Source organism: Panthera pardus, unplaced genomic scaffold (genome assembly GCF_024362965.1).
Source record: "Panthera pardus isolate Hobbes unplaced genomic scaffold, ASM2436296v1 HiC_scaffold_25, whole genome shotgun sequence".
Classification (NCBI taxonomy): domain Eukaryota; kingdom Metazoa; phylum Chordata; class Mammalia; order Carnivora; family Felidae; genus Panthera; species Panthera pardus.
Window position 1 is genome coordinate 51,600,335 of NW_026526821.1, and position 27,913 is coordinate 51,628,247.

The 27,913-nt window shown below is 37.9% G+C and overlaps 1 protein-coding gene and 1 pseudogene across 2 annotated transcripts in view; both read right to left on the reverse strand.

Annotated features, from left to right (window-relative positions):
- Positions 1-13,036, reverse strand: part of LOC109258054 (E3 SUMO-protein ligase RanBP2) — an 81,955-nt gene extending 68,919 nt beyond the window's left edge. The window contains exon 1 of one of the 2 annotated variants that reach the window (XM_019434583.2): positions 12,855-13,036. In XM_019434583.2, coding sequence (XP_019290128.1) covers positions 12,855-12,926 — 72 coding nt within the window. In that variant the 5' untranslated portion in view covers positions 12,927-13,036. The remainder of the gene's footprint in view (positions 1-12,854) is intronic. The other variant, XM_019434585.2, reaches the window with a different exon arrangement.
- Positions 13,037-17,750: 4,714 nt separating this feature from the next.
- Positions 17,751-17,847, reverse strand: LOC128773623 (U6 spliceosomal RNA; annotated as a pseudogene).
- Positions 17,848-27,913: the final 10,066 nt, after the last annotated feature.

The following is a 27,913-nucleotide window of genomic DNA, read 5'->3' on the forward strand; positions in this document are numbered from 1 at the left end:
AGTGCAATATTGGTTTCAATCTCTGATTGATTTATTTCGCTTAGCATATATTTTGGTTCCATCCACATCATTTTAAAGGCAAGATTTCATTCTTTGTGATGGCTGAGTAATACTCCATTGTTTGTGTGTGTGTGTGTGTCTGTCTGTATATCTGTATGTATATATATACATATATATACAGATGTATATGTATATATATACATATATGTATGTATATGTATATATATATGTATGTATATGTATATATATATGTATGTATCTGTATATATATATATATATACAGATATACAGATGTATATATATACATGTATATATATGTATATATCTGTATATACATACATCTGTATATATATGTATATATATACATACAGATATACAGACAGACACACACACACACACACACCAATTTTTTAAATGTTTTTTTAATCTTTATTTTTGAGAAAGAGCATTAACAGTGCAAGCGGAAGAGGAACAGAGACAGAGGGAGACACAGAATCTGAAGCAGGCTCTAGGCTCTGAGCTGTCAGCACAGAGTCCAACACGGGCCTCAAACTCACAAACTGCGAGATCATGACCTGCCCTATAGGAGTCAGATGCTTAACCGACTGAGCCACCCAAGCGCCATATACTAATCTTCTTTATCCTTTCATCAGTCAATGAACATTTGGGCTCTCTCCAAATTTGGCTATCGTTGACAATGCTGCTATAAACACTGGGGTGCATGGATCCCTTTAAAATTCGTATTTTTGTATCCTTTTGGTAAATACCTAATAGAGCAATTGCTGGATCATGGGATAGTTCTATTTTTTGTTTTTTGAAGAACCTCCATACTGTTCTCCTGAGAGGCTGCACCAGTTTGCAAAACAACTAACATCATACTTAATGGTAAGGAAGTCAAAGTTTTCTAAGATCAGGAACAAGGAAAGGATGCCCCTGCTCCTTTACATCATCATACTGGTAGTCCTAGCTGATACAGTAAGAAAAGGAAATAAAAGATACACAAGTTGGTAAGGAAGAAATAAAACTACTGTATCTTTGTAGACAACATGACTGTCCACGTAGAAAATCCAGAAGAGCTGATTAAAAAAATCCTGGAAATAATAAGCAAGTTCGAAGGATACAACAGTAATATAAAAAAGGCAATCGCTTCCCTATATACCAGCAATGAACAAGCAGAATTTGAAGATTTATATTAGCACCCCCAAAAATGAAATACAGTTCATCCTTGAACAATGCAGGAGTTGGGGTGCCAACCTTCTGTTCAGTTGAAAATCCACATATAACTTTTGACTCCCCCAAAATTTTACTAATAACCCACTATTGACTAAAAGCCTTACCAATAACATAAACAGGAGATTAATACATATTTTGCATGTGACATCATGTCGTATTCTTATAATAAAACCAAAGAACAAACATTAAGAAAATCATAAAGAAGAAAAAAAAAGAAAACCATAGAAGAAAATACATTTACAATACTATACCTCATTTATTAAAAAAAATTCACATATAAATGGACACGTGCAGTTCAAACCATGTTGTTCATTGGTCAACTGTAGTTATATATCTAACAGAACAGGTGTAAGATCTACTAAGAGTAACTACAAAACTCTGATGAATGAAATCAAAGAACTAAATAAATGGAGATGTCCCATGTTCACGGGAAGATTTGATCTTGACAAGATGTCAGTTTTTCCCAACTTCGTTATAGATTCAAAGCAATCCCAATCAAAATCCCAGTGAGTTATTTTGTGGATATCAACAAAGTGATCCTAAAGTTTATATACAGAGGCAGAAAACCCAGAGTAGCCAACACAACACTGAAGAAGAAAAAAGCTGGAAGAACAGACACTACCTGACTTCAATACTTACATAAAGCTAGAGTAATCAAGACAATGTGGTATTAGGTGATCCCTTCTCAAGTACTGACAAGATGGCAGAAGTGGAGCAAAAGAAGACCACCTTCCACAAATTCACCTACCGTGGCATGGACCTCAACCAGCTGCTGGATATGTCCAAAAGCAGTTGATGCAGCTGTACAGCACCTAGCAGCAGTGGAGGCTGAATTGGGGTTTGCGGGGGAACAGCACTCACCGGTGACACAGAGTTAACTGAGGTCTGACAAAGGAGCAAATGAAATATAATGGAGAAAATAAAGGGTTTGTGAACAACTGACATCCACATGCAAAAAACAAAAACAAAAAAATCTAGACACAGACCTTATACCCTTCACAAAATTTAACTCAAAATGGATCACAAACCTAATGGAAACATAAAACTATAAAACTTCTAGAAGATAACACCAGAAAATCTAAATTGACCTCAGGTTTGGTGATGACTTTTTAAGATACAACACCAAAGGCACATTCCATGAAAGAATGGATATGCTGTACTTCATCAAAATTAAAAATTTTGTTCTGGAAAAAAAAAGTTTTGTTCTGCAAAATACACTGTCAAGAGAATAAAGACAGGTCACAACTGGGAGGAAATACTTGTAAAAGAAACATTTGAGAAAAGACTATTATCCAATATACAATACTAACAACTGACAATAAGAAAACAAGCCAATTTTGGGAATGCAAGCTGGTGCAGCCACTCTGGAAAATAGTATGGAAGTTCCTCAAAAAACTAAAAATAGAACTACCCTTCCACCCAGCAACTGCACTACGTATCAGAATAGCCAATATCCAGAACACTTACAAACCAAATGCTGGCAAGACTGAGATGCTACAGGAACTCTCATTTATTTCTGGTAGAAATACAAAATGGTACAGACACTGTGGAAGACATTTTGGCAGTTTTTTATAAAACTAAACATATACGTATATATGATCCAGCAACGATGCTCCTTTGTATTTACTCAGAAGAGCTGAGAACTTAAGTGCACCCAAAAACCTGTACAGATGTTTATAGCCAAATCTTCAAAGCAACCAAAATGTTCTTCAGTAGATGAATAGGTAAATAAACTGTGATACATGTAGACAAGAGAATATTATTCAGCACTTTAAAACAAATCAACTTTTAGGGTACCTGGGTGGCTCAGTTGGTTGAGCGTCTGACTCTTGATTTTGGCTTAGGTCATGATCCCAGGGTCGTGGGAACAAACCCACACTGGGCTCCAGATTGAGTGTGGAGCCTGCTTGAGATTCTCTCTCTTACTCTATCCCCCTCCCAGTCTCTTCCTGGCTCACAAACGTGCTGTCTCCAGTAAAATTTTTAAGAATCTTTAAAATAAACGAGTTATCAAGTCATGAAGAGATATACAGACTTAGGTGTGCACTGCTGAATGGAAAGAGCCAATTTGAAAAGGCTACATACTGTAGGATTCCAACCATATGACATTCTGGAAAAGCAAAATTATAGAGACACTAAAAAGACAGTGGTTGCCAGGGAGGAGGGGGAAAGATGGATGAACAGGTAGAGCACAAAGGATCTTTAGGGAAATAAAACTACTCTGTGTGACACAATAATGGTGTATACATATCATTATACATTTGTTAAAACCCACGGATTGTACACCTTGAGTGAACCCTAAGGTAATCTATGGACTTTGGGTGATAATAAGGTGTCACAGTAGGTTCGATTGTAACAAGGACACCCCTCTGCAGGGAATGTTGATAATGAGAGAGGCCAAGCATGTGTGGAGAAAGGGAGTATGTGGAAAATATCTGTACCTTCTGCACAATATTGCTGTGAACATAACTGCCCTAAAACTGTGCAAAAAATTAAAAATTTTTAACTTTAATTCTCAACAAAATACTCTCATCAAAATGAATCCAAAACACATTAAAAGTATTATACACCCAATATATGGCCAACTGAGGTTTATCCCAGGAATGCAAGGAAGGTTCAATATTAGAAAATCAATCAAGAATACATCATTTTGGGGCACCTGGGTGGCTCAGTTGGTTGAGTGACTCTGGACTTTGGCTCAGGTCGTGATCCCAGGGTCATGGGATTGAGCCCCACGTCAGGTTCTATGTGGAGCCTGAAGATTCTCCACCCCCCCACTTTGGATTCTGTGTCTGCCCCTCCCCACCTTGTGCTCTGTCTATATCTCTCAAAAACAAACATTAAAAAAAATTTTTTTTAATAAAGTGAAATGGCAACATACAGAATGGGAGAAAGTATTTGGAAATTATATCCAATATATAATTTCTGCAACTCAACAAGAAAACAAATATTCAATTAAAAGCCCAAGACAAAGAACCTGACAACACATTTCTCTATAAAGAAAATATACAAATGGTCAGTAAGCCAGAAAAAGATGCTCAACATTATTAGTAATCAGGAAAATTCAAATCAAAACCACAATGAAAAACCACATCTATCAGGATGGCTAAAATTTAAAAAGAAAGATATAAAAAAAAGAAAATTACAAGTCTTGTCAAGGATGTGGAGAAACTGGAACCCTCTTACAGGCTGGTGGGGATGTAAAACGGTGAAGCCACTATGGGAAAAAGTTTGGGATTCATCAAAAGTTAAACAGATTATGACCAGCAATTCTATTCCAGGAAATATACCCAAAAGAATTGAAAACAAGGTCACAAATAGATATTCATACACCCATATACACAGCAGCATTACTGCAAAATTCAAAAGGTAGAAACAACCCAAGTGTAAAACAATCTAGATATGAAAAGACAAATACTGTAAGCTCCCACTTACATGAAATATCAAATACAAGCAAATTCATAAAGAAAGATTTGCAGAGGGGCGCATGGCGGAGGGGCGCATGGGGTGGCTCAGTCGGCTGGGCGTCTGACTTCAACTCAGGTCATGATCTCACGGTTTGTGGGTTCAAGCCCCGCATTGGGCTCTGTGCTGACAGCTCAGAGCCTGGAGCCTGCTTCAGATTCTGTGTCTCCTCTCTCTAGCCCTCCCCAACTTGTGCTCTGTCTCTCAAAAATAAATAAATGTAAAAAAAAATTTTTAAAGAAAGATTAGTGGTAATCAGAAGGTAAGAGGAGAAACCTGACTAGTTACTACTTAATTGTCACTAAGTTTCTACACAAAATTTTTTTTACCAAGTTTCTACCTGAAGTGATAAAAAGTTTCTAGAAATAGTCGTAGTAGTTGAACATTATGAATAGAACTAATACAACTGAACTGTACATTTAAAAGTGATTAAAATGAAGGAGCATCTGGGTGGCTCAGTTGGTTAAGTGTCCAACTTCAGTTCAGGTCATGATCTCACACTTCATGAGTTGGAGCCCCATGTTGTGCTCTGTGCTGACATCTCAGAGCCTGGATCCTGCTTCGGGTTCCGTGTCTCCTTCTCTCTGTCCCTTCCCCACTTGCACTGTCTCTCTCTGTCTCTCAAAAAATGAATAAATGTTAAAAAAAATAAAATTTTTTAAAAAGTGGTTAAAATGAAGGCTGGGAAGATGGTGTGGTGGTGAAAGAGGACCCTAACTAAGCCTGCCTCATCCCACAGATAAAACTAGAGAACACGCACATCAGTGTAAGTAACACACAAAATGATCCAAAGACTAGCAGAACAAATTCCACAACTAAAGGTTGAGAAGAGGCCACATGGAATAAGGTAGAAAGATGAGGAGACCTGGTTTAGGAGCAAAACGGACCATGGCCATCCACGGCTTGCAGGGAGTCAGTAGTGTAGTGAAGGGAAATAGTTTATCACACCAGGGAGCCCTCATGGGGCAGATGAATTGCCATAATAGCTGGCTCTGAAAGAGGGGCCAAGGAATTTAAAAATCAAGATCTAGCTCTGAGAACCTGGTGAGCATTAGGAAGGGGGAGTCCCCACCCTTAAAGTACCACAGCATACAGAGATACAGCATAGAAGCAGCAGTTTGAAAATCATCTGGGGCATATAGGTGAATGAGTTATTTATTCATCTCAGGGCATCCAAATTGGTAATGAAAAAATAAAACTTCCACTACTTGCAGATGACATGATACTAAACATAGACTCCACCAAAAAACTACTAGAACTGATAAATTCAGTAAAGCCAATATGCAGAAATCTATATGAAGCAGCAAACAGAAATTAAGAAAACAATCCCATTTACAACTGCACCAAAAACAACAAAATGTCTACGAATAAATTTATCCAAAGAGGTGAATACTATAAAACAATGATGAAAGAAACTGAAGATAACACACTCAAAAAATGGAAAGACATTCCACACTCATGGATTGGAAGAACAAATATTAAAATGTCTACTGACCCACAGCAATCTACATATTCAATGCAATCTCTTTCAAAATAGCAACAGCTATTTCCACAACAGCTCTAGCTCTATTTCCACAGAGCTAGAACAATCCTAAAATTTGTATGCAACCACGTAAGATCCCAAGCAGCCAAAACAATTCTTGGACAAGACAAAAAAACTGGATGTATCACAATTCTGGAGTTAAGTTATACTACAAATCTGCAGTAATCAAAACAGTATGGTACTGGCACAAAAACAACACACAGAAGAATAGAATAAAAAACCCAAAAACAAACCCATAATTATATGGTCAATCTCCAACAAAGGAGGAAAGAATAATGCAATGAGAAAGTCTCTTCCACAAATTGTGTTGGGAAAACTAAACAGCTACATGCAAAAGAAAGAAACTGGACCACTTTTTTATACCAAACACACACACACACACACACACACACACACACACACACACGCACACACAACCTCAAAAGGGATCAAGGACCTAAATGTGAGTCCTGAAACCATAAAAATCCTAGAAGAGAGCGCAGGAAGTAACTTCTCTGACATTGGCAATAGAAACCTTTTCCTGAACAGGTCTCCTGAGACAATGGAAATACAAGAAAAAATACACTACTGGGACAACATCAAAATAAAAAGCTCCACAGTGAAGGAAACAATCAACAGAATAAAAGGCAACTACTGAGCAGGAGAAGATATTTGCAAATGACATCCAAAATATAAGAATTTATACAACTCAACACCCAAAAAACTAATAATCCAATTTAAAAATGGACAGAAGACAATGTAGTAACATTTCTCCAAAGACGCCATACAAGATGGTCAACAGACACATGAAAAGATGTCCAATATCACTCATCATCCAGGAAATGCAACTCAAAACTACAATGAGATATCATCTCACCCGTCAGAATGGCATACGTGCACGCGTGCACGTGCATGCACACACACACACACACACACACACACACACACACACACACAAAAGTTGACAAGGATGTGGAGAGAAAGGAGCCCTCTTGCACAGCTGGTGGGAATGCAATTGTGAAGCCAATCTGGAAAACAGCATGGAGGTTCCTCAAAAAGTTAAAATAGAGCTACCATATGATCCAGTAATAGCAACTATTGGCTATTTACCCAAAAAATACAAAAACACTAATTCAAAGGGATACATGCACCTCTATGTTTATCGCAGCATTATTTACAAGAGCTAAGTTATGGAAGCAGCCCAAATGTCTATCAATAGTTAAATGGATAAAGATGTGGGGGTGTGTGTGAAGTAACAATGGATTATTACTCAACCATAAAATAAAATGAAATCTTGCCATTCTCAACGACATGGATGGAGCTAGAGTATAATATGCTAAGTGAAATAAGTCAGTCAGAGTAAGACAAATTACCCTATGATTTCACTCAGTGTGGATTTAAAAAACAAAACAAGCAAAGGAAAAAAAGAGAGACAAATCAAGAAACAGACTTTTAACTATAGAGAACAAACTGATGGTTACCAGAGAAGTGAGGCAATGAAATAGCTAATATGGATTAAAAACTTAAACTTATCATGATAAGCACAGAATAATGTATAAAATTGTTGAATCACTATATTGTATACCTGAAACTAATATAACACTCTACGTTAACAATAAATTAAAATAAAACTTTTTTAAAAAGGCATTAAAATGGCAAATATTGTTATATATATTTTACTACAGTGTAAAATATCAATAACATAACATACCAAAATTCATCACACTATATACTTTAATAAATGAGTGGACTATATGGCATGGGAATTATATCTCAATAAAGCTGTATAAAATATTTTATTTTATATCAAAATAGTGACATATACTCAGAAAACTATTCCATGACCTTAGTATGACAGTATTGTGTGTACATCCTTAACAGGATATATTTTAAAAGAACTACAATCTTAAACTTCATTCAGTATTAACAAATACCTGAGAAAAACAAGTCAAGGACTGAACTGCAGTTCATCATAAATATTTTTGAAAGCAAAGAATGAATATAGCAGAACTGGGTACACAAGGCCTCTATCCCCCTCCCCAAATTTATAAATTTAAGATAAGAAGTAGTTTATGACAACTTTCTTCCCCTTTTAAAAAATGAAGATTCCCACAAGTTAAATGTCAACATATAATAGAAAAGCCAACTCCACTATTTTGCTTCCAAATATCTCATTAAAGAAGACAACCTTAAGATAACTGAACAGCAATTATTAAAGAATAATCTATAGAACAAACTGCGCCTGGGTGGCTCAGTCGGTTAAGCATCCGACTTCAGCTCAGGTCATGATCTCACGGTTCATGGGTTCAAGCCCCACGTCAGGCTCTGTGCTGACAGCTCAGAGCCTGGAGCCTGCTTTGGATTCTGTGTCTCCCTCTCTCTCTGTCCCTCCCCCACTCACTCTCTCTCTCTCTCTCTCAAAAATAAATAAACATTAAAAAAATTTTTTTAAAGAATAATCTATAGAACCATAAAATTGGGGGAAACATGATAATCTTCTGTCCCCATTCTGTTCATTTTATAAAGGAACTAAAGCCTTAAGGAAGTTAAGTGCCTTGTTTAAGGATACATAGATAGGAAGAAAAGAGCCAACATTATCCATAATTCAGTCAGTCCATGATTCAGGACATCCATGAATCAAGTCCATGATTCAGGACATCCATGAATCAGTCACTACTTCTCTTCATGACATTTTATGCCACTGTAAGCAAATATTTGAATTCATCTAACCTCCTAACTATCAGAACAGATGTAGGGCTGAAAATAAAAACACTGAGACCTGGAGAGATGCCACATTACCCTCATCTTGCACAGACAACTGACTCCCCACTCCTAGGTCCCCAACACCTCCTGGAAAGAGCTTAAGCAAATGAATTTGTTCTCAGTACAAACTAATGGGCTCCAAACTTATGGAGTCCTCTGAAAAGTATGAGGGCAGGGGTTATAGAAGCAGATATGCAAAGTCAAGATACTGAAATGATGTGTTCCCCAAACCCCTTCCTGTGGAAGATAAGGTTAAACACAGAACAAACGTAAGACTCAAGTAAAAGAAAAAAATATGGAGGATCAAACCAGAACCAACTTTCAGTTAACAAAAACATAGATAAGGGGGTAGAAATCAGGGCAGAAATCCTCAAATAACACAATGTCTCAGAACTGAAGGAAATACGTTTTCCAATTGAAAGGAAACTTCCAGGGGCGCCTGGGTGGCTCAGTCAGTTAAGTGTCCAACTTCGGCTTAGGTCATGATCTTACTGTTTGTGGGTTCGAGCCCCACGACGGCTTCTGTGCTGACAGAACTGAGCCTGGAGCCTACTTTGGATTCTGTGTCTCCCTCTCTCTCTACCCCTCCCTCACTCACGGTCTCTCTCTCTCTCTCTCTCTCTCTCTCTCTCAAAAATAAACATTTTTTAAAAAATGTTTTAAAAGAAAGGAAACTTCCAGAAAACCTACAAGATATCAATAACAAGAATCACATCAGATTTCTAACAATACAAATGATCAGAAAATGAAGCAATACTTTTAGAATCTGACAAACAAAACTATAAATTAGATAAAAGACTTCTTCAGGCATACAATGTTAAAAAAAAAAAAAAAAATTCCCAACCATTCCTTCTCAAAGCAAACATGATTGTGCTACACCAAAATAGAGGAAGAGGACATGAGTTACAAGAAACCAAGAGTTTAATACAGAAAAAAAGTGAAGGGAATTCTAAGGATGATGATAAAGCAAAGTCCCAGGACTAGAACTGTGTAGCAAAGAGAAGCAGAAGTCAGTCCAGACTCCAGGAGTAAGACAAGAGTGCTCCAGAAGCAAGACACTTAAAAAATTTTAAGCTGAGGAGCACCTGGGTGGCTCAGTCAGTTAAGTGTCCAACTTTGGCTCAGGCCATGATCTCACAGTTTATGAGTTGGGAGCCCTGCATTGGGCTCTCTGCTGTCAGCACAGATCCCACTCCAGATCTTCTGTCCCTCTCTTTCTGCCCCTCCCCTGCTCATGCTTTCTCTCTCTCTCTCTCAAAAATAAACACTTAAAAAAAAAATTAAGCTGAAATTGACAGATTATGTGATCTCTTTGATCACACTTGAGAGTTAAACTGAGTTTGGGTAAAGAATTAGTAATACATCATTGATAACTAAACAAACCAAAACATAAAGCAAATCTCCAGGAAAAATAAAACTACATATTAAAGGTGATTCAAATGTAAAAATATGCTATGATATGTACCTTCCCATAACTACATAAACACAAACTATTCATTTAACTAAAAATTACAACAACAGAACTAGAAGAATAAGGAGGAGAAATAAGATCTGTGGACAGAAATCTGGAGGAACAGTGTAGAAAGTGTCTAAAATGTTGAAAAGGAGATGGAGAAATAAAAGTATGTATATATGTTGTTCACAAGTCTGAAGTATAGGTGGTAAGTGGCAGAACAAACAACTAAGAGCCGTCAGGTTGCCTCTGAGCAGTAGGAATTAGGGGTGTGGAATGGGAAGCCAACTGAACAGAAATCTAGGAAAACTAAATAGAAGCCAACTAGAGAAAGAAAAATTAAAGAAACACAAGTGATATTTTCAATAAGGACAAAAGCAGGTGTGAAGGAATAGAAAATGACAAAAGAGGAGACAAACAAATGAAAGCATAATGAAAGCCTGGGAACATAGGACTATGGACCCATCACTGCATTCCAGAAGTTGGACATCACAGAAAGCATAGTCAGTTCACATGTGGTCAGTCTCTACCAAATTACGAGCCAAGTAAATACTAATCTTTCTACTCTTCACAACCAGTCTCTGCCTCCTCCATCTCCCTTCCAAAGCACCCTGTTTTGTCCTTTCACTTAGACCTAAGTTTATAGAATACCACCACCTGTTATAAAAGTTACTCACTTGCTAATCAAAATCCCACTGAAATCCCCAGGTTCTAAAGTAAATGATTTCTCATGTTTGAAGAAAAACATCTGATTAAAATACTACTCTTTAAATGTAAAACAGAGGTAGCCATAATAACCAGTCCTTCAAATTTTGCCCCGACCCCCTATTTGATGGAAAAGTTAGGTAGTTCAAAGAACATTCTAAATTCTGTCTAGACCAGTGCCTCTCAATCTTTTGGGAGTTAGAATCCTCACTAAAAATCTCATGAAAGCTCTAAACTTGCTTTTTAACAAGTGTATCAGTTTCAGTGGTACAGAAACCCGTAAAAAGTTCTGTTTTAGACTCTGACACCACGTTTGTGTTTAGGACTATGCCAGCAGCTTGAAATTACAGTCTCTATGTAGGTACTGATTTCTCTCTTCTGATGGAACAGGCTACTCCATTACTCCTATAAAAACTAAAACAGACCTACTACCAAAATCCTACAGAGACACCTATTTGACCTTTAACAAGTACCTTAATCTCTCCAGGTTTCAATATCCACTGGATTGTTGGGAACACAGCATATGATAACATATGCCTAGTAAATGATCGAAGAAACAATTATAGCTATTATAATCATGTCGGTCCCTGGATTTTTTTTAAATTTCCTAACACCTCTTTATTTTCATAGGCCCTCGCCGAGAAGAGACCTTGAATGACTGTCCTTACTATGTGCCAAGCATGGCTCTAAAGGTTTAATATGGGTCATCCTATATACTCCTATCAACACCATTACTCCATCTTATTGATGAAGTGCAACTTGCCTATCAACACCATTACTCCATCTTATTGATGAAGCGTAACTTGCCTGAAATCATAGTTTATAAATGGCAATGCTGTGATTCAACTCCCAAGCAAACTGACTCAAGATCTTGTGCACACCACCCACCCTTATCCTTTTTCCCCACCCGCCACATTCAATCACTAAAATTCCAATGAATCCAAAATATATCTGGCATACTATCTTAAAAGAGGAAATATACGCTGAGCATGTTGTCAAAAAGCTTAAAAATTTTAAGCCATAGTAACAATGGCCCGTAAGAAACTCAGAATTCCCAAGACTGCGTTTGTCAAAAAGGCAAATAGGCCTCTTAAGAGCGGTGGGAATGGGAGCGAAGTGTGAAGAGTAGGAGCAGAACCGTTTCATAAACGCACAATGACAGATGCCTCAAAATAGGGGGACTTCCAGTGTCATGTGCGTGGTCAGGGAATTCCAACTGTAGTTGCCCCAGCTCCGGTCCGCTTGATGCTTACGACGGTCGCCCGTCAAAGAAGGAAAAAGCCCACCGGGGAGCTGCGTCAGTCCCCCGCTGGGTTCCATCGACCTCTAAAGCCTGAAAGATGCCGCTTCCACCACAGCGGGTAAGTGTCCGGGACACAAGAAGAAATCCGCCGCATATGGCAGGCGCCTGAACGCGAGAGACGAGGCCGCGCGGGCGCAGCCAAAGAACCCCCGGACGGGATGGGCCCTCGAGCGAAGACCGTCAGGAGCAGGCCAGGAGGAAGAGGAAGAGCAGGCGCCAACGGCAGCCCGCCGCGGACTCCCTCCTCCCCCTCCAGCTCGCGAGCGCCACGCCGCCCACCGGACCGCGCGAGCCGACCGGCGCCTCAACGCGCCAGGGAGCGGCGGCCGCCGGGAGCCATGACGCCGGCGCTGCGCCGTGCCATGGCAGGGCCAGGGCGGAGGCCGCCCGGCTCTCCAGGCCCCGCTCACCTCTCGGGGCGACGGGACAGAGCTCTGCACCGAGGCGATGTACCGCTCCACGTCGGCCTTGCTGCGCCTCATCGCGCCAGCGACCTAACTCCCAAGGCGCGGGAGGCCAGAGCCGAGGCCCACAGCGGTCTCCGTCTCCAGGAGCGAGCGAAGCGCCCGAAAGCCAGTGACGCAGCGTCGTCGCCGACCGAGGAGAGGTTCAGCCCGCGTGCGTGTTGCGACAGCACTGTGCGCCACGCCGACGTCGGCGTCGCTCCCGCCGCGAAGCCGACTGGCTGGCTCCGCCCTAGGCTCCGCGCGGTCCCTCCGAGACCTGGTGGGATTTGGGCTGTCAGAGCGTGGGTAGTGAGATTCCGGAAAGGAGAGTTCAACGCCGCGCTGGTTCCAAGGATTAGTCACTGGATCAGCGAGATAATGTTTTCCCAGATGGGTTCTCAAAACTTTGGGCCGTTTCTTCGTAATCTTCATTACGCGATGCCGTGGAAAGAAAAAGCATTTTCAGCCCATTTTGGTGAGCGGGTAAATTGAAAAAACCTTTCTGGAGGCTGTTGGTTAAATAGATTATGTCGGACACGTGTGAATACTAAGCAATACATGTTAAAAATCCCTGTTTTTTTTAAAAAAAACATGTTATATGAGAAAATTTAAAGTGCATAATTAAAAGATAGGCCATAAATACAGTTTTTAGACTATTATAATGGAATAATTTGAATAGCCCCCCAGATTTATATATATTTCAATAGCAGAGCCGTATATACCCAAATATTTACACTAGTCATCTCAGGATGAGTCTTCTGTATTTTCCAAATCTTCAAAAATGTTTACTTCCACCACCACGCTCCCCCTCCCCCACGACCCTGAGACTGCTTTTATTGCATGGCTTTCTCAGAACGGGAATAAATCAACTTCTTAAGTCAAATATTCTGACAATGATACTCCTCAACTTATATACAGGTCTGGAAAAAACTTATTTGAATTCAAATTATATTTCAACAATAAAGAATACATTTTCCATTTAGGGGCGCCTGGGTGGCTTAGTTGGTTGAGCGTCCCACTCTTGGTCTGGGCTCAGGTCATGATCTCACAGTTTGTGTGTGAAATACAGCTCAGCATCTGGCTCTGCGCTTACAGCTGGGAGCCTCCTTTGGATTCTCCCCCTCTATCTCTTTCTCTCTCTCTCTCACTTTTTCTGCCCATCCCTCGCTCACCCTTTCAAAATAAACTTCAAAAAATACATTTACCATTTAAAAATAGTACTTTGTTTTGATTAATTTATCTAATTTGTGAAATTACACAGTTTACTTTGAAACGGGAGGTTTTCGGTTCTTTGTATTTTTGCGGTCAGATACATCTTTCATACCTATTCTTTATAAGAAAAACACTACTGTTTTATAAATCATTCTGTTCTTGAGAGCAATTCAAAATGAGCAAAATTCTATAATGAACAAAAATTATTTTTCTTCCTGCAAAACCATTTTTGGTCAGGACCACTGAACCAGTACAAATGAAGTGAGCCATAACACCTACTAACAGTTTATGTGCATATAAGTGGGCGTCCCTCAATTGTTCTACCTCTGATGAAGACAGGGAACTCTACACTAATCTACACAGCCCCTCCATCCAAACTTTCGTTACAGAAAACAATGTTACCAGCAGGCTTTTTAGAATATCCAGTGTAATACCAGCTTAGAACAAGTACCAGTGGAAACAAAGAACAGAAGAAAACTTTTAAAAATTGAATCATTATCCTCAGGAATATCTGAGTATATATTGTAACCATAAAACAAAAACAAGTCACTAAAAATGTTTACTTTTGAAATTTGATTTTTAAAATCTTAATTTAAGGATGCCTGGGTGGCTCAGTTGGTTGAACATCCGACCCTTGTTTTTGGCTCAGGTCATCATCTTGTGGTTTGTGAGTCCGAGCCCCACATTGGGCTCTGTGCTGACAGCTCAGAGCCTGGAACCTGCTTCAGATTCTGTGTCTCCCTCTCTCTCTGCCCCTACCCCACTCGTGCTCGGTCTCTGTCTCTCTCTCAAAAATAAACATAAAAAAATTTTTTTTGTAATCTAAAATCTTAGTTTAAAACAAGTTTTATGGGGTGCCTGAGTAGCTTAGTCTGTTAGGAATCTGACTCTTCATTTTGGCTCAGGTCATGATCTCACAGTTCATGGGTTTGAGCCCCTAGTCTGGCTCTCTGCTACATCAGGGAGGCTGCTTGGGATTCTCTCTCTCTCTCTCTCTCTCTCTCTCTCTCTCTCTCTCCTCTCTAAATAAATAAACATATTAATTAATTTTATAAAATATTTTCAGTGGTGAAGACATTAAGCATAAAAAGATCATATCCCTTTATACGTAAAGTCTTAATTATCTGGAAAATATCAAACAAATGAAATATGTTGAAATTTTTAACCGGAAGTTTATAATGTTATGGTTATGGATGATTTTTATCTTTTTTTAAATGTAGATGAAATACAATTTTATCCAATCATTTAAAATTAACCTGGCCTCTTACAGGCCATCTCAGTCTCTCGTTTTTGGCTTTTCCATATTTTCCAAATTTTTTGGAGTAAATATTGCCTTTATAAAGAGAGAAGAGCAGCATTTTGTTTTGTTTTATCTCAATCATATTAGATGTGAATAAAAGAAAAGGAAATGGTTCTGAGATTAGTAATGTGACTAACATACATTAGAAATAACATGTAAAGAGAATATGGTTTGGGATGGAAGATCCTATTTTAGAAAGTTAATTTATTTTTCTTTAGGTGCCATTTATATATCCAAGTGAGGATGCCTAGTAGGTAGATGGAATAGTGGGATGAAGATCTATGATGGATTGGAAGTCGTAAACCTTAGGTGACAGTTGAAACTATGAGTTTGCCTTGGAAAGAAAGTTAGTAGTAACAGCCATAGATAACAAGTAAGCACTTGCGCTGTTCCATGTCCTTTTCTTAGCATTCACATGTATTAGTTCATTTAATTCTCAACAACTTGAGGAGGGTACTATTATATATTATTATTCTTGGTTTTACAGATACAGAAACCAAGGAAGTGAGCAGTAAGCAACTTTCCCAAGCACACTTACCCAAGCACACTTAATTTTACTATATTACCACCATTAATCTGTTTTAGTCAAAAATTCTGAAAAGGAATGGGCCAAAAAGAGAATCTTCTTGAGGAACTTGGATGACTTTTCTTAAGTACAATTTAGTAAGCTTTAAAAACCTCAATTTTCACCAAATGAGAGGATGAGTCCGACCTTCTGGTCTTTAAAAATAGACATTCTTCTCCATGATGATGTCTATTCTAGCCCACATCTTTTCCCAGCATAAACCAGTTATACCCAAATTTATTCTCACAAGTAATTACCCCTCCCCCAAATCACACATCTAACTATAATGTTCTCTACAAGGAACTCCTTAGCACGGGGATGAATTGCACTCTAACAGCTCCATCAGTCATGTCGATGCATTGCAAATTCAATTTGAATAAGAGTTGAATTCATAGAAATATTTGGCTTATGACATTTTTCATTAGCAGTGGTTTTACCTGATTAATCTGAGTCCTCAACTTCTGGATTAATTGAGCTAACAGGCATTTAACATTGATGCTGATAAAACAAGTTTCTTTCATCTCCTCAAACACCTCTAGTATCTGTTGCTAATTAGCATCAATTGCAGACACATCTTTCATATATCACATGATTCCTTTTTACTTCAGAACCATTCATACTGTCAGTTTATCCCATCATTTTCTCAGTGCTACCAATTTGAATGATTCTACAGTAATCCCAAACTACTACTTTGTAGACAGCATTTTGAATATTCTCTTGGCTTTTGAACTTAATAGACATGATGAGATTTAAAATGTTCATAAAGAACCTTAGGAACAAGAGAAACCAACATGATTGCACATTGCCATTTTTTTATTCGTGGACATAAGTTATTTTCATTTTAAAACTTTTGCTTTGGTTGCATCTCTGAAAATAAAGGTTTTTGCATGTGCTGCTCTTGACATCCATATAACCTAAACTGTCATGTGCAGAAATTGATCCTTCACCCATCAACTGAGAAAGGATTTGCAACTATCACATGACAGCACAACCCTGCCTGGAATCATGTGAGGCAGAGCTTGTATAAATAATAAATTGAGAAATACATATATGTATGTATATTCTTTGCATGTATATATGTGTGTATATATGCACATACATACGTGTGTATGTATGTCTTTGGGAACTGAAACTCCCAAATCAGTGCTATCTAATATAATGTGACCCAACAAGTAACCTAAAATTTTCTAGAAACCACATTTTATTTTTTTTATTAATTTTTTTAATGTTTATTTATTTTTGAGAGAGAGAGAGAGACACAGAGTGTGAACAGGTGAGAGGCAGACACAGAATCAAAGCAGGCTCCGAGCTGTCAGCACAGAGCCCAACTCGGCTCAAACCCACAAACTGTGAGATCATGACCTGAGCCGAAGTCGGACGCTTCACCGACTCAGCCACCCAGGCGCCCCTAGAAGCCACACTTTAAAAAGTAAAAACAAACAGGAGAAATCAGCTTTAATAATCTTTCATTCAACCCAATATATTCAAAATAGTGTAATTTCAACATGCATTTAATATAAACATTGTAAATAAGCTACCTTACATTCCTTTTTTTGTACTAAGCATTTAAAATTTGGTGTATATTTCACATTTACATCTTAATTCAAATGCCAGGTTTTCATCAGTAATACTTGGTCTGTATTTAGATTTCATAAAATTTAGGTTTGAAAAAAATAGATTAATATACTCAAGTTGTTCCAAATATACTTAGAAGTTTTCAGTAATTGTATATCAAATTTGTTTGCTTACTTATTTATTTACGTATCTATCTAGTTATTTATTGTTAAATATGGAACACTTCATGAATTTGCATGTCATCCAAGCGCAGGGGCCATGCTAATCTTCTATCATTCCAATTTTAGTCTATGTGCTGCTAGCAGATATCAAGCTTTTAAATTAAATTAAATCAGAGGCACCTGGATGGCTCAGTCGGTTAAGTGTCCAACTTCGGCTCAGGTCATGATCTCACAGTTTATGGGTTCGAGCTCTGTGTTGGGCTCTGTGCTGATGGCTCAAAGCCTGGAGCCTGCTTCGGATTCTGTGTCTCCCTCTTTCTGCCCCTCTCCTGCTCATGCGCTCTCTCTCTCTCTCTTTTTGAATATAAACATTAAAAAAAAATTTTAATGAATAAATTAATTAAATCAAATTAAAAATTTCATTGCTCAGTAGCACTAGCTACGTTTCTAGTGCTCAAGTGCCATATGTGTCTAGTGTATTGGACAGCACAGTTCTGTATAATTCTGTTGCTTGTTTTTCAGATATTAAACATGAAGAGGAACAGGTTATGTAAGAAAATAGATACTACCTGTAGCACTCAATGTGGCTGAGGGAAATTCCAAAAAGTACAGCATCCCAGAAGCTAAAAACCAGAGCTTTAAGGAGAGAATAATTAACAGCATAAAATGCTGCAAGAAGATCAGGAATGATGACTGAGAAAAACTATTTTGAGAGAGACAAGAAAGAGAGAGAGAAAACAAGTGGGAGAGGGGCAGAGAGAGAGAGAGAGAGAGAGCGAGAGAGAGAGAGAGAGAGAGAGAGAGAGAGAGAATCCCAAGCAGGCTCTGCATTGTCAGCGCAGGGCTGGACGCGGAGCTCAAACTCACAAACCATGAGATCATGACTTGAGCCAAAATCAAGAGTGGGATGCTTAACTGATTGAGCCACTCAGGCGCCCTGAAAAAAACTCTTTAGACTGCTTCCTAAAAGTTCATTTTTGAAAGAAATGGTGCAGACAAAGCTAGCATGCAAACTGTGAAGGAGGGATTAGGTGGTAAGGAGATAAAGGCTCAAAATGGTGATTACTGTCTTTTTTTAAGAATTGGAGAGAATTGGTTTTTAAGAATTGGGAGAGAATTGGAGGCACCTGGGTGACTCAGTCAGTTGAGCATCCAACTTCAGCTGAGGTCATCATCTCATGGTTCATGGGTTCTAGCCCCCCCATCAGGCTCTGTACTGACAGCTCAGAGCCTGGAGCCTGCTTCAGATTCTGTGTCTCCCTCTCTGTCTGCCCCTCCCCCATTTGCGCGCGCTCTCTCTCTCTCTCTCTCTCTCTCTCTCTGTCTCTTTCAAAAATAAACATTAAAAAATTTAAATAGGGAGAATTGATGTTGGTATTATTGGTAAACAATCATCTCAAAAAACTGCCCATTTGGGGGATGTATAGTTTATGTACATTTATGAATTTTGATATGTATAGATTCATGGAATCACTTCCACAATCAGGATACAGAACAATTCCATCTTCCACTAAGATTCATTCCCATTATTAGAGTTGCACCCCCAACTGAGCCCTTACCATTGATCATTTCTGTACACTTGAGTTTTATCTCTTCAAGAATATCATATGAATGGAATCATATAGTATGTAACTTTTTGATATTAGCTTCTTTCACTCAGATAATGACTTTGAAATTCATCCAAGTCTTTGCTTGTGTCAATAGGTTATTCTTTCTCATTGCTGAGTAATACTCCGCGGTATGAATGTACCACAGGCTTATCCATTCATGAGTTGTAGGACATTTGGGTTGTTACCAATTTCTGATGATTATAAGTAGAGCTGCTATAAACATTTGTATACATCTTTTTCAATGAACATAGTTTTCATTTCTCTAGTGCAAGAGGTAGCAAACTAGGGCTGGCTGCCTATTTCTGCAAATAAAATGCTAATGTAACACAACCTTGCCCACTCATTTATATACTGTCTTACAGCTGCTTTTGCACTACAGTGACACCATTGAGTAGTTGTGACAGAGACCTATGTTCTTAACCCTAAAATATTTACTTTCTGGCCCTGTAAGGAAAACTTCACTTACACCTGCTCTAAAGACTCAGGAGTGGGATCATTGAGTCCTATGGTGGGTGTCATGTTTAAAATTCTAAAAAACTGCCGAACTGTTTTCTAAAGCAGCTATATAATTTTTGTATTCCCATCAGAAATACATGAAGTCCAGGGGCTCTGCATTATTGTTACCATTTTGCCAGTGTGAAGTAGATCTCATCATGATTGTATTTTAGCCCTTAATAGGCAATATTGTTGAATGTTGTTTCTCAGGCATATTTGCCATCCACATATCTTGTTTGGTAAACTGTGTTTTATTTGTTGCCCATATTGTAATCAGGTTGTTTGTTGTCTTAGTGTTGAGGCTTGAGAGGACTTTATGTATTCTGATTGCAAGTTCTCTATCAGATATGTGGTTGGCAAACATTTTCTTTCACAGTCTCTACTTTATTTCATTATCTAAACAGTGTCTTCTACAGAGTAAACATTTTTTATTTTGGTGAAGTTCAACTTCCAATTTTTTCTTTTATGAATCATGGTTTTGGTGTCATGTCTAAGAACTCTAGTGTAACCTCCAGTCACCAAGGTTTTCTTCCACATCTTACACTTTATATTGATATATATGATCCACTTTGAGTTAATTTTTGCACTAAGTGAGAAATTTATGTTAAGAACTTGGGGCTTAAGGGTGCCTGGGTGGCTCAAGCAGTTAAGCATCTGACTCTTGCTTTCGGCTCAGGTTATGATCTAAGTTTCATGAGTTTGAGCCCCGTGTCGCCATCTGCTCTGGCAGCGCGGAGCCTGCTTAGGATTCTCTCTCTCTCCCTGTCTCTCTGCTCCCACTTGTGCTGTCTCTGAATAAATAAATAAATAAATAAGTAAATAAATAAATAAGATTTTGGGTGTTTTTTTGCATAGTGATGTCCAGTTGTCCCCGCACTATCCTTTCTCCATTAAATTGCTATTGCCCCTTTGTGTAAATCAAATGATAGTATTAACATGAGTCTATATCTGGACTCTCCATGTTGTTTCACTGATTTCTGTATTTTTTGTTGCAGATAATACACTGTCTTGATTACTCTAGCTATATATAAGTCTTATAATCAAGGAATGTAATTCCTCAAGTAGTATGACTCTTCTTTGTCAAAATTTCTTCTATGATTCTACCAATATTTTGTCATTACATCCTGTATATGTTTTGTTGGACTATAGTTATTTCATTTTTCATAGAAAAAATGTAAGTGGTCTTATTTTTTAGATTTTGGCCTTCAGTTGCTTATTGCTAGTATAGAGAAATACAGTTGATTTTTGTATGTTGACCTTATATCCTGTGACATTGTTAAATGCACCTGTTAGTTGTAGATTTTTTGTAGGTTACTTGGATTTCACACACTGACAATCATGTAATTTAATCTGTATGCCTTTTATTTCTTTATTTTGCCTTATTTCAGGTCTAGGATTTTTAGTAAATATTGAATAAGACCAGTGAGAGAGAACACTCCTTGTTTTCGATCTTAAGGAGAATGATTTTCACTGTTAACTTGATGTTATCTATAGGTTTAGGTAGATGCCTTTATCAGGTTAAGGAAATTTCTATTATTAGTTTGCTAACAATTTTTATCATGAGTGGACATTCTTTAAGCTGCTAATATAATTACATTGATTCATTTTAAAATATTAGACCATCCTCGAATACCAGGATAAACCCCACATGGTTGTTATGTGGTTTGCTTGTTAGTTTATTGTGGTAAAATACACATAACATAAAATTTACTACTTTAACCATTTTTAAATGTAGAATTCAATGACATTAAGTACACTCACAATGTTGTGCAACCATCACCACTATCCATTTCCAAAAGTTTTTTTATTGCCCCCAAAAAAAACTCTGTACCCATTAAACAATTAGTTCCCATTCCCCCCATCCTCTGGTAACCTCTATTCTACTTTATGACTCTATGAATTTGCCTAGTCTAGGTACCTCTTGTATTTGGAACTATCCAGTATTTGTCCTTTTGTGTCTGGCTTATTTGGCTTAGCATAATGTTTTCAAGGTTCATTCACAGTATAGTATTTTTCAGAATTTTATGGCTTTCCATGGCTGAATATGTATTAACCTTTTGTATACTACTTGATTTGCCAATTTTTGTTGAGGATTTTGCATCTAAATTGAGGGATATTGATATTTTCTAATTTCCTTTGAGATTTTCTCTTTGATTCGTCAATTATTTAGAAGTCTGTTGTTTAATTTCCAGGTGGTTAGAGATTCTCCTGTTCCATTTGCTTTTTCTACTTCCATTAAGGTTAGAGGACATGATTTGCATGTCCTCTTTTAAAATTGTTAAGGTTTGCTTTTTTTTTAAGGTTTGCTTTCTTTTTATTTTAAATTTATTTATTTATTTTGAGAGAGAGAGAAAGAGCACAAAGTGGGGGACGGGCAGAGAGAGAGAATGAGGGAGAGAGAGAATCCCAAGCAGGCTCTGCACTGTCAGCACAGAACCTGATGCAGGGCTCAGTCTCACAAACCATGAGATCATGACCTGAGCCAAAATCAACTGAGCCACCCAGATGCCCCAAGGTTTGCTTTCTTTTTTAATGGTTATTTATTTATTTTGAGAGAGAGAGACAAACAGCTTGAGAGGAGAAGGGACAGAGAGAGAGGCACAGAATCCAAAGCAAGCTCCAGACTCTGAGCTGTCAGCACAGAGCCCAATGTGGGGCTTGAACCCACCAACCGTAAGATCATGATCTGAACCGAAGTCAGATGCTTAACTGACTGAGCCACACAGGTGCCTCCCAAGTTTGGTTTCTGATCCAGGATATAGACTGTCTTGGTGAATCATATATGTGCACTTGAAAAGAATGTTTATTCTCCTGTTGAGTGTTCTACAAATGTCAATTAGATCCCATTGGTTATGGTCCTGTTCCATTCTGTGTCTTTACTGATTTTCTATCTACTAGTTATATTGATCATTGAGAGAGGAGTATTGAAGTCCCAAACTACAATTTTGGATTTATCTATTCCTTCCTTTAGTTCTCTCAGTTTTGGCTTCATGAATTTTGAACCTTTGGTGTCAGATGAAAATACATTTGGGATTGTTGTGTCTTGTTAGTGAATTGACACTTTTATCATTATGGAATAGCCTTCTTTATCCTTGATGATTTCTCTGAAATCTACTTTGTCTGATACTAATATGGCTACTTACTCCATCACTTCTGATTAATGTTTCAATGGTATTTCTTTTTCCATCTCTTTACTTTTAACCTACCTACATATCATTATATTTAAAGTTAGTTTCTTATACAGCATATAGTTAGGTATTGTTTTATCCACTCTGATAATGTATAACTTTTAGTTGCTATATTTAGTCCATTTATACCTCATATAATTGTTGATATGTTTGGATTTATGTCTACTGTTAAACTAAATAAATGGTTTCTGTTTGCTCTATTTTTTATTTCTCTACTAACTTTTTTCTGTTTTCTTTTTGGTTATTTGAATATTTTGAATACTAATCTCATTTTGTTTTAATTTATTATCTTTGACTATATCTCTTTGCATAGTTGTTTTTTAATTTTTAAAGTTTTTTTTTTATTGTTTTGAGAGAGAGAGAGCAAGTGGTGTAGGGGAAGAGAGAGAGGAGAGGGAGAGAATACCAAGCAGGCTCCATATTGCCGGTGCAAAGCTGACACCAGGCTTGAATTCACAAACCGTGAGATCATGACCCGAGGCGGAATCAAGAGTTGGATGCTTAACAGACTAAGCCACCCACGTGCCCCACATCATTGTTTTATAAATGGTAGCTCTAGGGATTACAATATACTTAATTATTTATGGACTACTTAGTATGAATACTTTATCATTTCAGGTAGACTATAGAAACCTAATGACCAATTAGATATCTTTACCTTCCTCTCCTTATGTTATAGATGTCTCAAAGTACATTTACATTCACTGTAAACTGCACTGAGCAATCTTATACTTTTTCTTTCAGTCATCAAATATATTTTAAAGAACAATAAAGGTAGATCCACTAGACAGAGATCACCAAGGGAATAAAATACTCTAACAACACTGTAAACAAATTAGATCTAAAAGACATCTACAGAAAACTCTACCCAACACAGCAGAATGCATGTTACTCTCAAGTGTACACAGAGCATTCTCCAGCATAGACAGTGTTCCAGGGTATAAGACAAAACTCAAGAAATTAAAAAAAAAAAAACAAAACCCTGAAATCAAACAAAATATGTTTTCTTACAACAATGGAATGAAGGCAGAAATAAATTACAGAAAGAAATCTTAGAAATTCACAAATATGTGCATATTAAACAACATACTTCTAAAATAATCAGTGAGTCTAAAGAAATCACAAGGGAAGTTAGAAAATACCTTGAGATGAATGAAAATGAAGACACAACATATCAAAACTTATGGGATGAAGTTAAAATGGTACTTGGAAATTTATAGCAGAAAAGTCCTATATTTAAAAAGAAGAATGATCTCAAATGAATAACCTAAACCTGTGCCTTAAGACATAGAAAAAGAAGAGACAACTAAACATAAAGCAAGCAGAAGGAATGAAATAACAAAGATTAGAGCTGAAAATGGTGAAATACAGACTAAAAAAAAATAATAGAGAAAACTAAACAAAAAAATTCAATGAAAAAATGGACATAAAACTTACACATTTCTCCAAAGATGATATACACATGGCCAAAAATCATATAAAAAGGTGCTAAACATCACTAATCATTACAGAAATGAAAATTAAAATCACGGTAAGATCATTTTATACCCATTAGGATGGCTACTATGAAAAACAAAACCAGGAAATGACAAGTGTTGGTGAGATGAGCAGCAGTTGGAATCCCTGTGCACTATTGGAGGGAGCGTACAATAGTGCAACCACTATGGAAAACGGTATGACAGTTTCTCAAAAAATTAAAATTAGAATCACCATACGATCCAGCAATCCCATTTGCGTGCATATATATGAAAGCAGTGGAATCAGTATCTTGAATTGATACTTGCACACAGATCTTCCTAAAAGCTTTATTCACGATAGTCAAGAGGTATAAGCAATCCATACATCCATTGACAGATTAATGGATAAACAAAATGTTGTTATATATACAATGGAACTTTATTCAACCTTAAAAAAAAAAGAGGAAATCCTGTCACATTCTATACCATGAATGAAGTTTGAAGACAATGTGCTAAAGGACATAAGCCAGGCACCAAAAGGCAAATACCGTATGATTCCACTTGTATGAGGTATCTAAAGTAGTCACAGTCAAAGTAACAGAAAGTTGCATGGTGGTCACCAGGGGAGGGAGGAGGAGGAAATGGAGAACTGTTTAATATGTGAATGTGAATTTCAGTTTTGCAAAATGAAAAAGTTATGTAGATCTGTTTAACAACAATGCAAATATACTTAACACTACTGAATTGTACAGTTAAAAATGGTTAAGGGGCTCCTGGGTGGTTCAGTCGGTTGGGCGTCCGACTTCAGCTCAAGTCACGATCTCACGGTCCGTGAGTTCGAGCCTCGCGTCGGACTCTGGGCTGATGGCTCAGAGCCTAGAGCTTGCTTCCGAATCTGTGTCTCCCTCTCTCTCTGCTCCTCCCCCGTTCATGCTCTCTCTCTGTCTCAAAAATAAATGAACGTTAAAAAAAAATTTTTTTTTAAATGGTTAAGATGGTAAATTTAATGTTAGGTATTTTTTACAACAATTAAATTTTTAAAAGTTACTTGAAAAATAGTAGAGAAAATCAACAAAATCAAAAGTTAGTTTTTGAAAGGTTTTTAAAAGTGACAAAATTTTAGTTAGATTGACCAAGAAAAATGGACGCAAATTGCTGAAGTCAGGAATTAAATAAGGTATATTAATATTGACTTACAGAAATAAAAAATATTGGGGCACCTGGGTGTCTCAGACGGTTAAGTGTCAGACTCTTGGTTTCAGCTCAGGTCATGATCTCGTGGTTCGTGAGTTCAAGCCCTGAGTCAGGCTCCACTCTGGGAGCCTGCTTGGTATTCTCTCTTTCCCCCCTCTCTGTCCCTCCCCCACTCATGCTCTCTTTCTCAAAATAAATAAACTTTTTTTTTTTTTTTTTTTTTTTAAGAAGTAGTAGGGGAGTCTGGGTGGCTTAGTTAAGGGTCTAACCCTTGGTTTCAGCTCAGGTCATGACTTCTCATGGTTCATGAGTTCAAGCCCCGCATTGGGCTCTGTGCTAGCAGTGGGGAGCCTGCTTGGGATTCTCTCTCCCTCTCTCTGTGCTCCTCCCCCCGCTTATGCTCTTTCTCAAAAATAAGTAAATAAACTCAAAGTTTTTCAAAAAATTTAAAAAAAAGAAAAAGGACTATAAAGGAGTACTATGAACAATTATATGCTTGTAAATTAGATAATTTAGATGAAGTAGACAAATTCATAGACAAAAACTACCAAAACAACTTAAGAAGAAATAGAAAATGTGAACAGATCTATAACAAGAGATTGAGTTGGTGATTAAAAAACACCCAACAATGAAAAGTCCAGGATCCAATCGCTTCCCTGGTGAATTCTACTAAACTTCTTTTTTTTAACGTTTATTTATTTATTTATTTATTTAAATTTTTTTTCAATGTTTATTTTTGAGACAGAGACAGAGCATGAACGGGGGAGGGTCAGAGAGAGGGAGACACAGAATTTGAAGCAGGCTCCAGGCTCCCAGCTGTCAGCACAGAGCCCGACGTGGGGCGTGAACTCACAAGTCACGAGATCATGACCTGAGCCCAAGTCGGACGCTTAACTGACCAAGCCACCCAGGCGCCCCTGTTTATTTATTTTTGAGAGAGAGAGTGTGTGAGCAAGGGAGGGGCAGAGAGAAAGAGTGACAGAGGATCCCATGCAGGCTGTGTGCTGACAGCAGCAAGCCTGATGTGGGGCTCCAACTCACGGACCATGAGACCATGACATGAACTGAAGTCAGAGGCTTAACCAACTGAGCCACCCAGGTACTCTTATACTAAACTTTAAATAAGAATGGATGTTTATCCTTCTTCTTTTTTTTTTTTTTTAATGTTTTTATTTATTTTTGAGAGAGAGAGAGCACAAGCAGGGGAGGGGCAGAGAGAGAGGGAGACACAAAATCCAGAGCAGGCTCCAGGCTCTGAGCTGCCAGCCCAGAGCTCGATGCAGTGCTTAAACTCACAAACTGCGAGATTATGACCTGAGCCAAGTCGTCCACTCAACTGACTGAGCCACCCAGGCATCCCAGATGCTGATCCTTCTTAAACTTTTCAAAAAATTAGAAGAGAATGTAACACTTTCTAATGTAATCCATGATGAAACTATTACTCTGATTCCAAAGCCAGAAAAAGACAACAAAAGAAAACTACAGAGCAATATCCTTTAGGAATACACATGCAGAAATCCTTAGCAAAATGGGAGCAAACTGAATCCAGCTTCTACAATGGATTATACCAAGTAAGGCTTATCCCAGGAGTGCAAAGTTGGTTCACATACAAAAATAAAACAATTAATTGCAAAATATTAATAGAATTAAAGGAAAAAAATCACATGATCATCTCAACAGGTTCAGAAAAAGCACTTAAAAAACCCCAATCCCTTTCATGGGGATTGGGGAGGGATTCATCCCTCCATCAACAATGAAGGAATAGAAGGGAATTTCTTCACCTGGTAAAAGCTATCTACAAAAAAACAACAGCTGACATCATATTTAATGGCAAAAGACCAAAAACTTTCCCCCTAAGATCAGGAACAAGACAGAGATGTCCTCTTTCACTACCACTTAAAAAAAATTCTTTTTTTAATGTTTATTTTTGAGAGAGACAGAGACAGAGTGTGAGTGGGGGAGGGGCAGAGAGAAAGGGAGACAGAATCCGAAGCAGGCTCCAGGCTCTGAGCAAGCTGTCAGCACACAGCCTGATGTAGGGCTTGAACTCACAAACCACGAGATCATGACCTGAACCAAAGTCGGATGCTTAACCAACTAGGCCACCCAGGCGCCCCTCACTGCCTCTTTTTAACATTGTACTGGAGGTTCTAGCCAGGGCAATTAGGCAAGAAAAACAAATAAAAGGCATCCATATAGGAATGGAAGACATAAAAATAACTCTTTCATAAGTGACTTAATCTTATACATGGAAAACTCTAAGAGT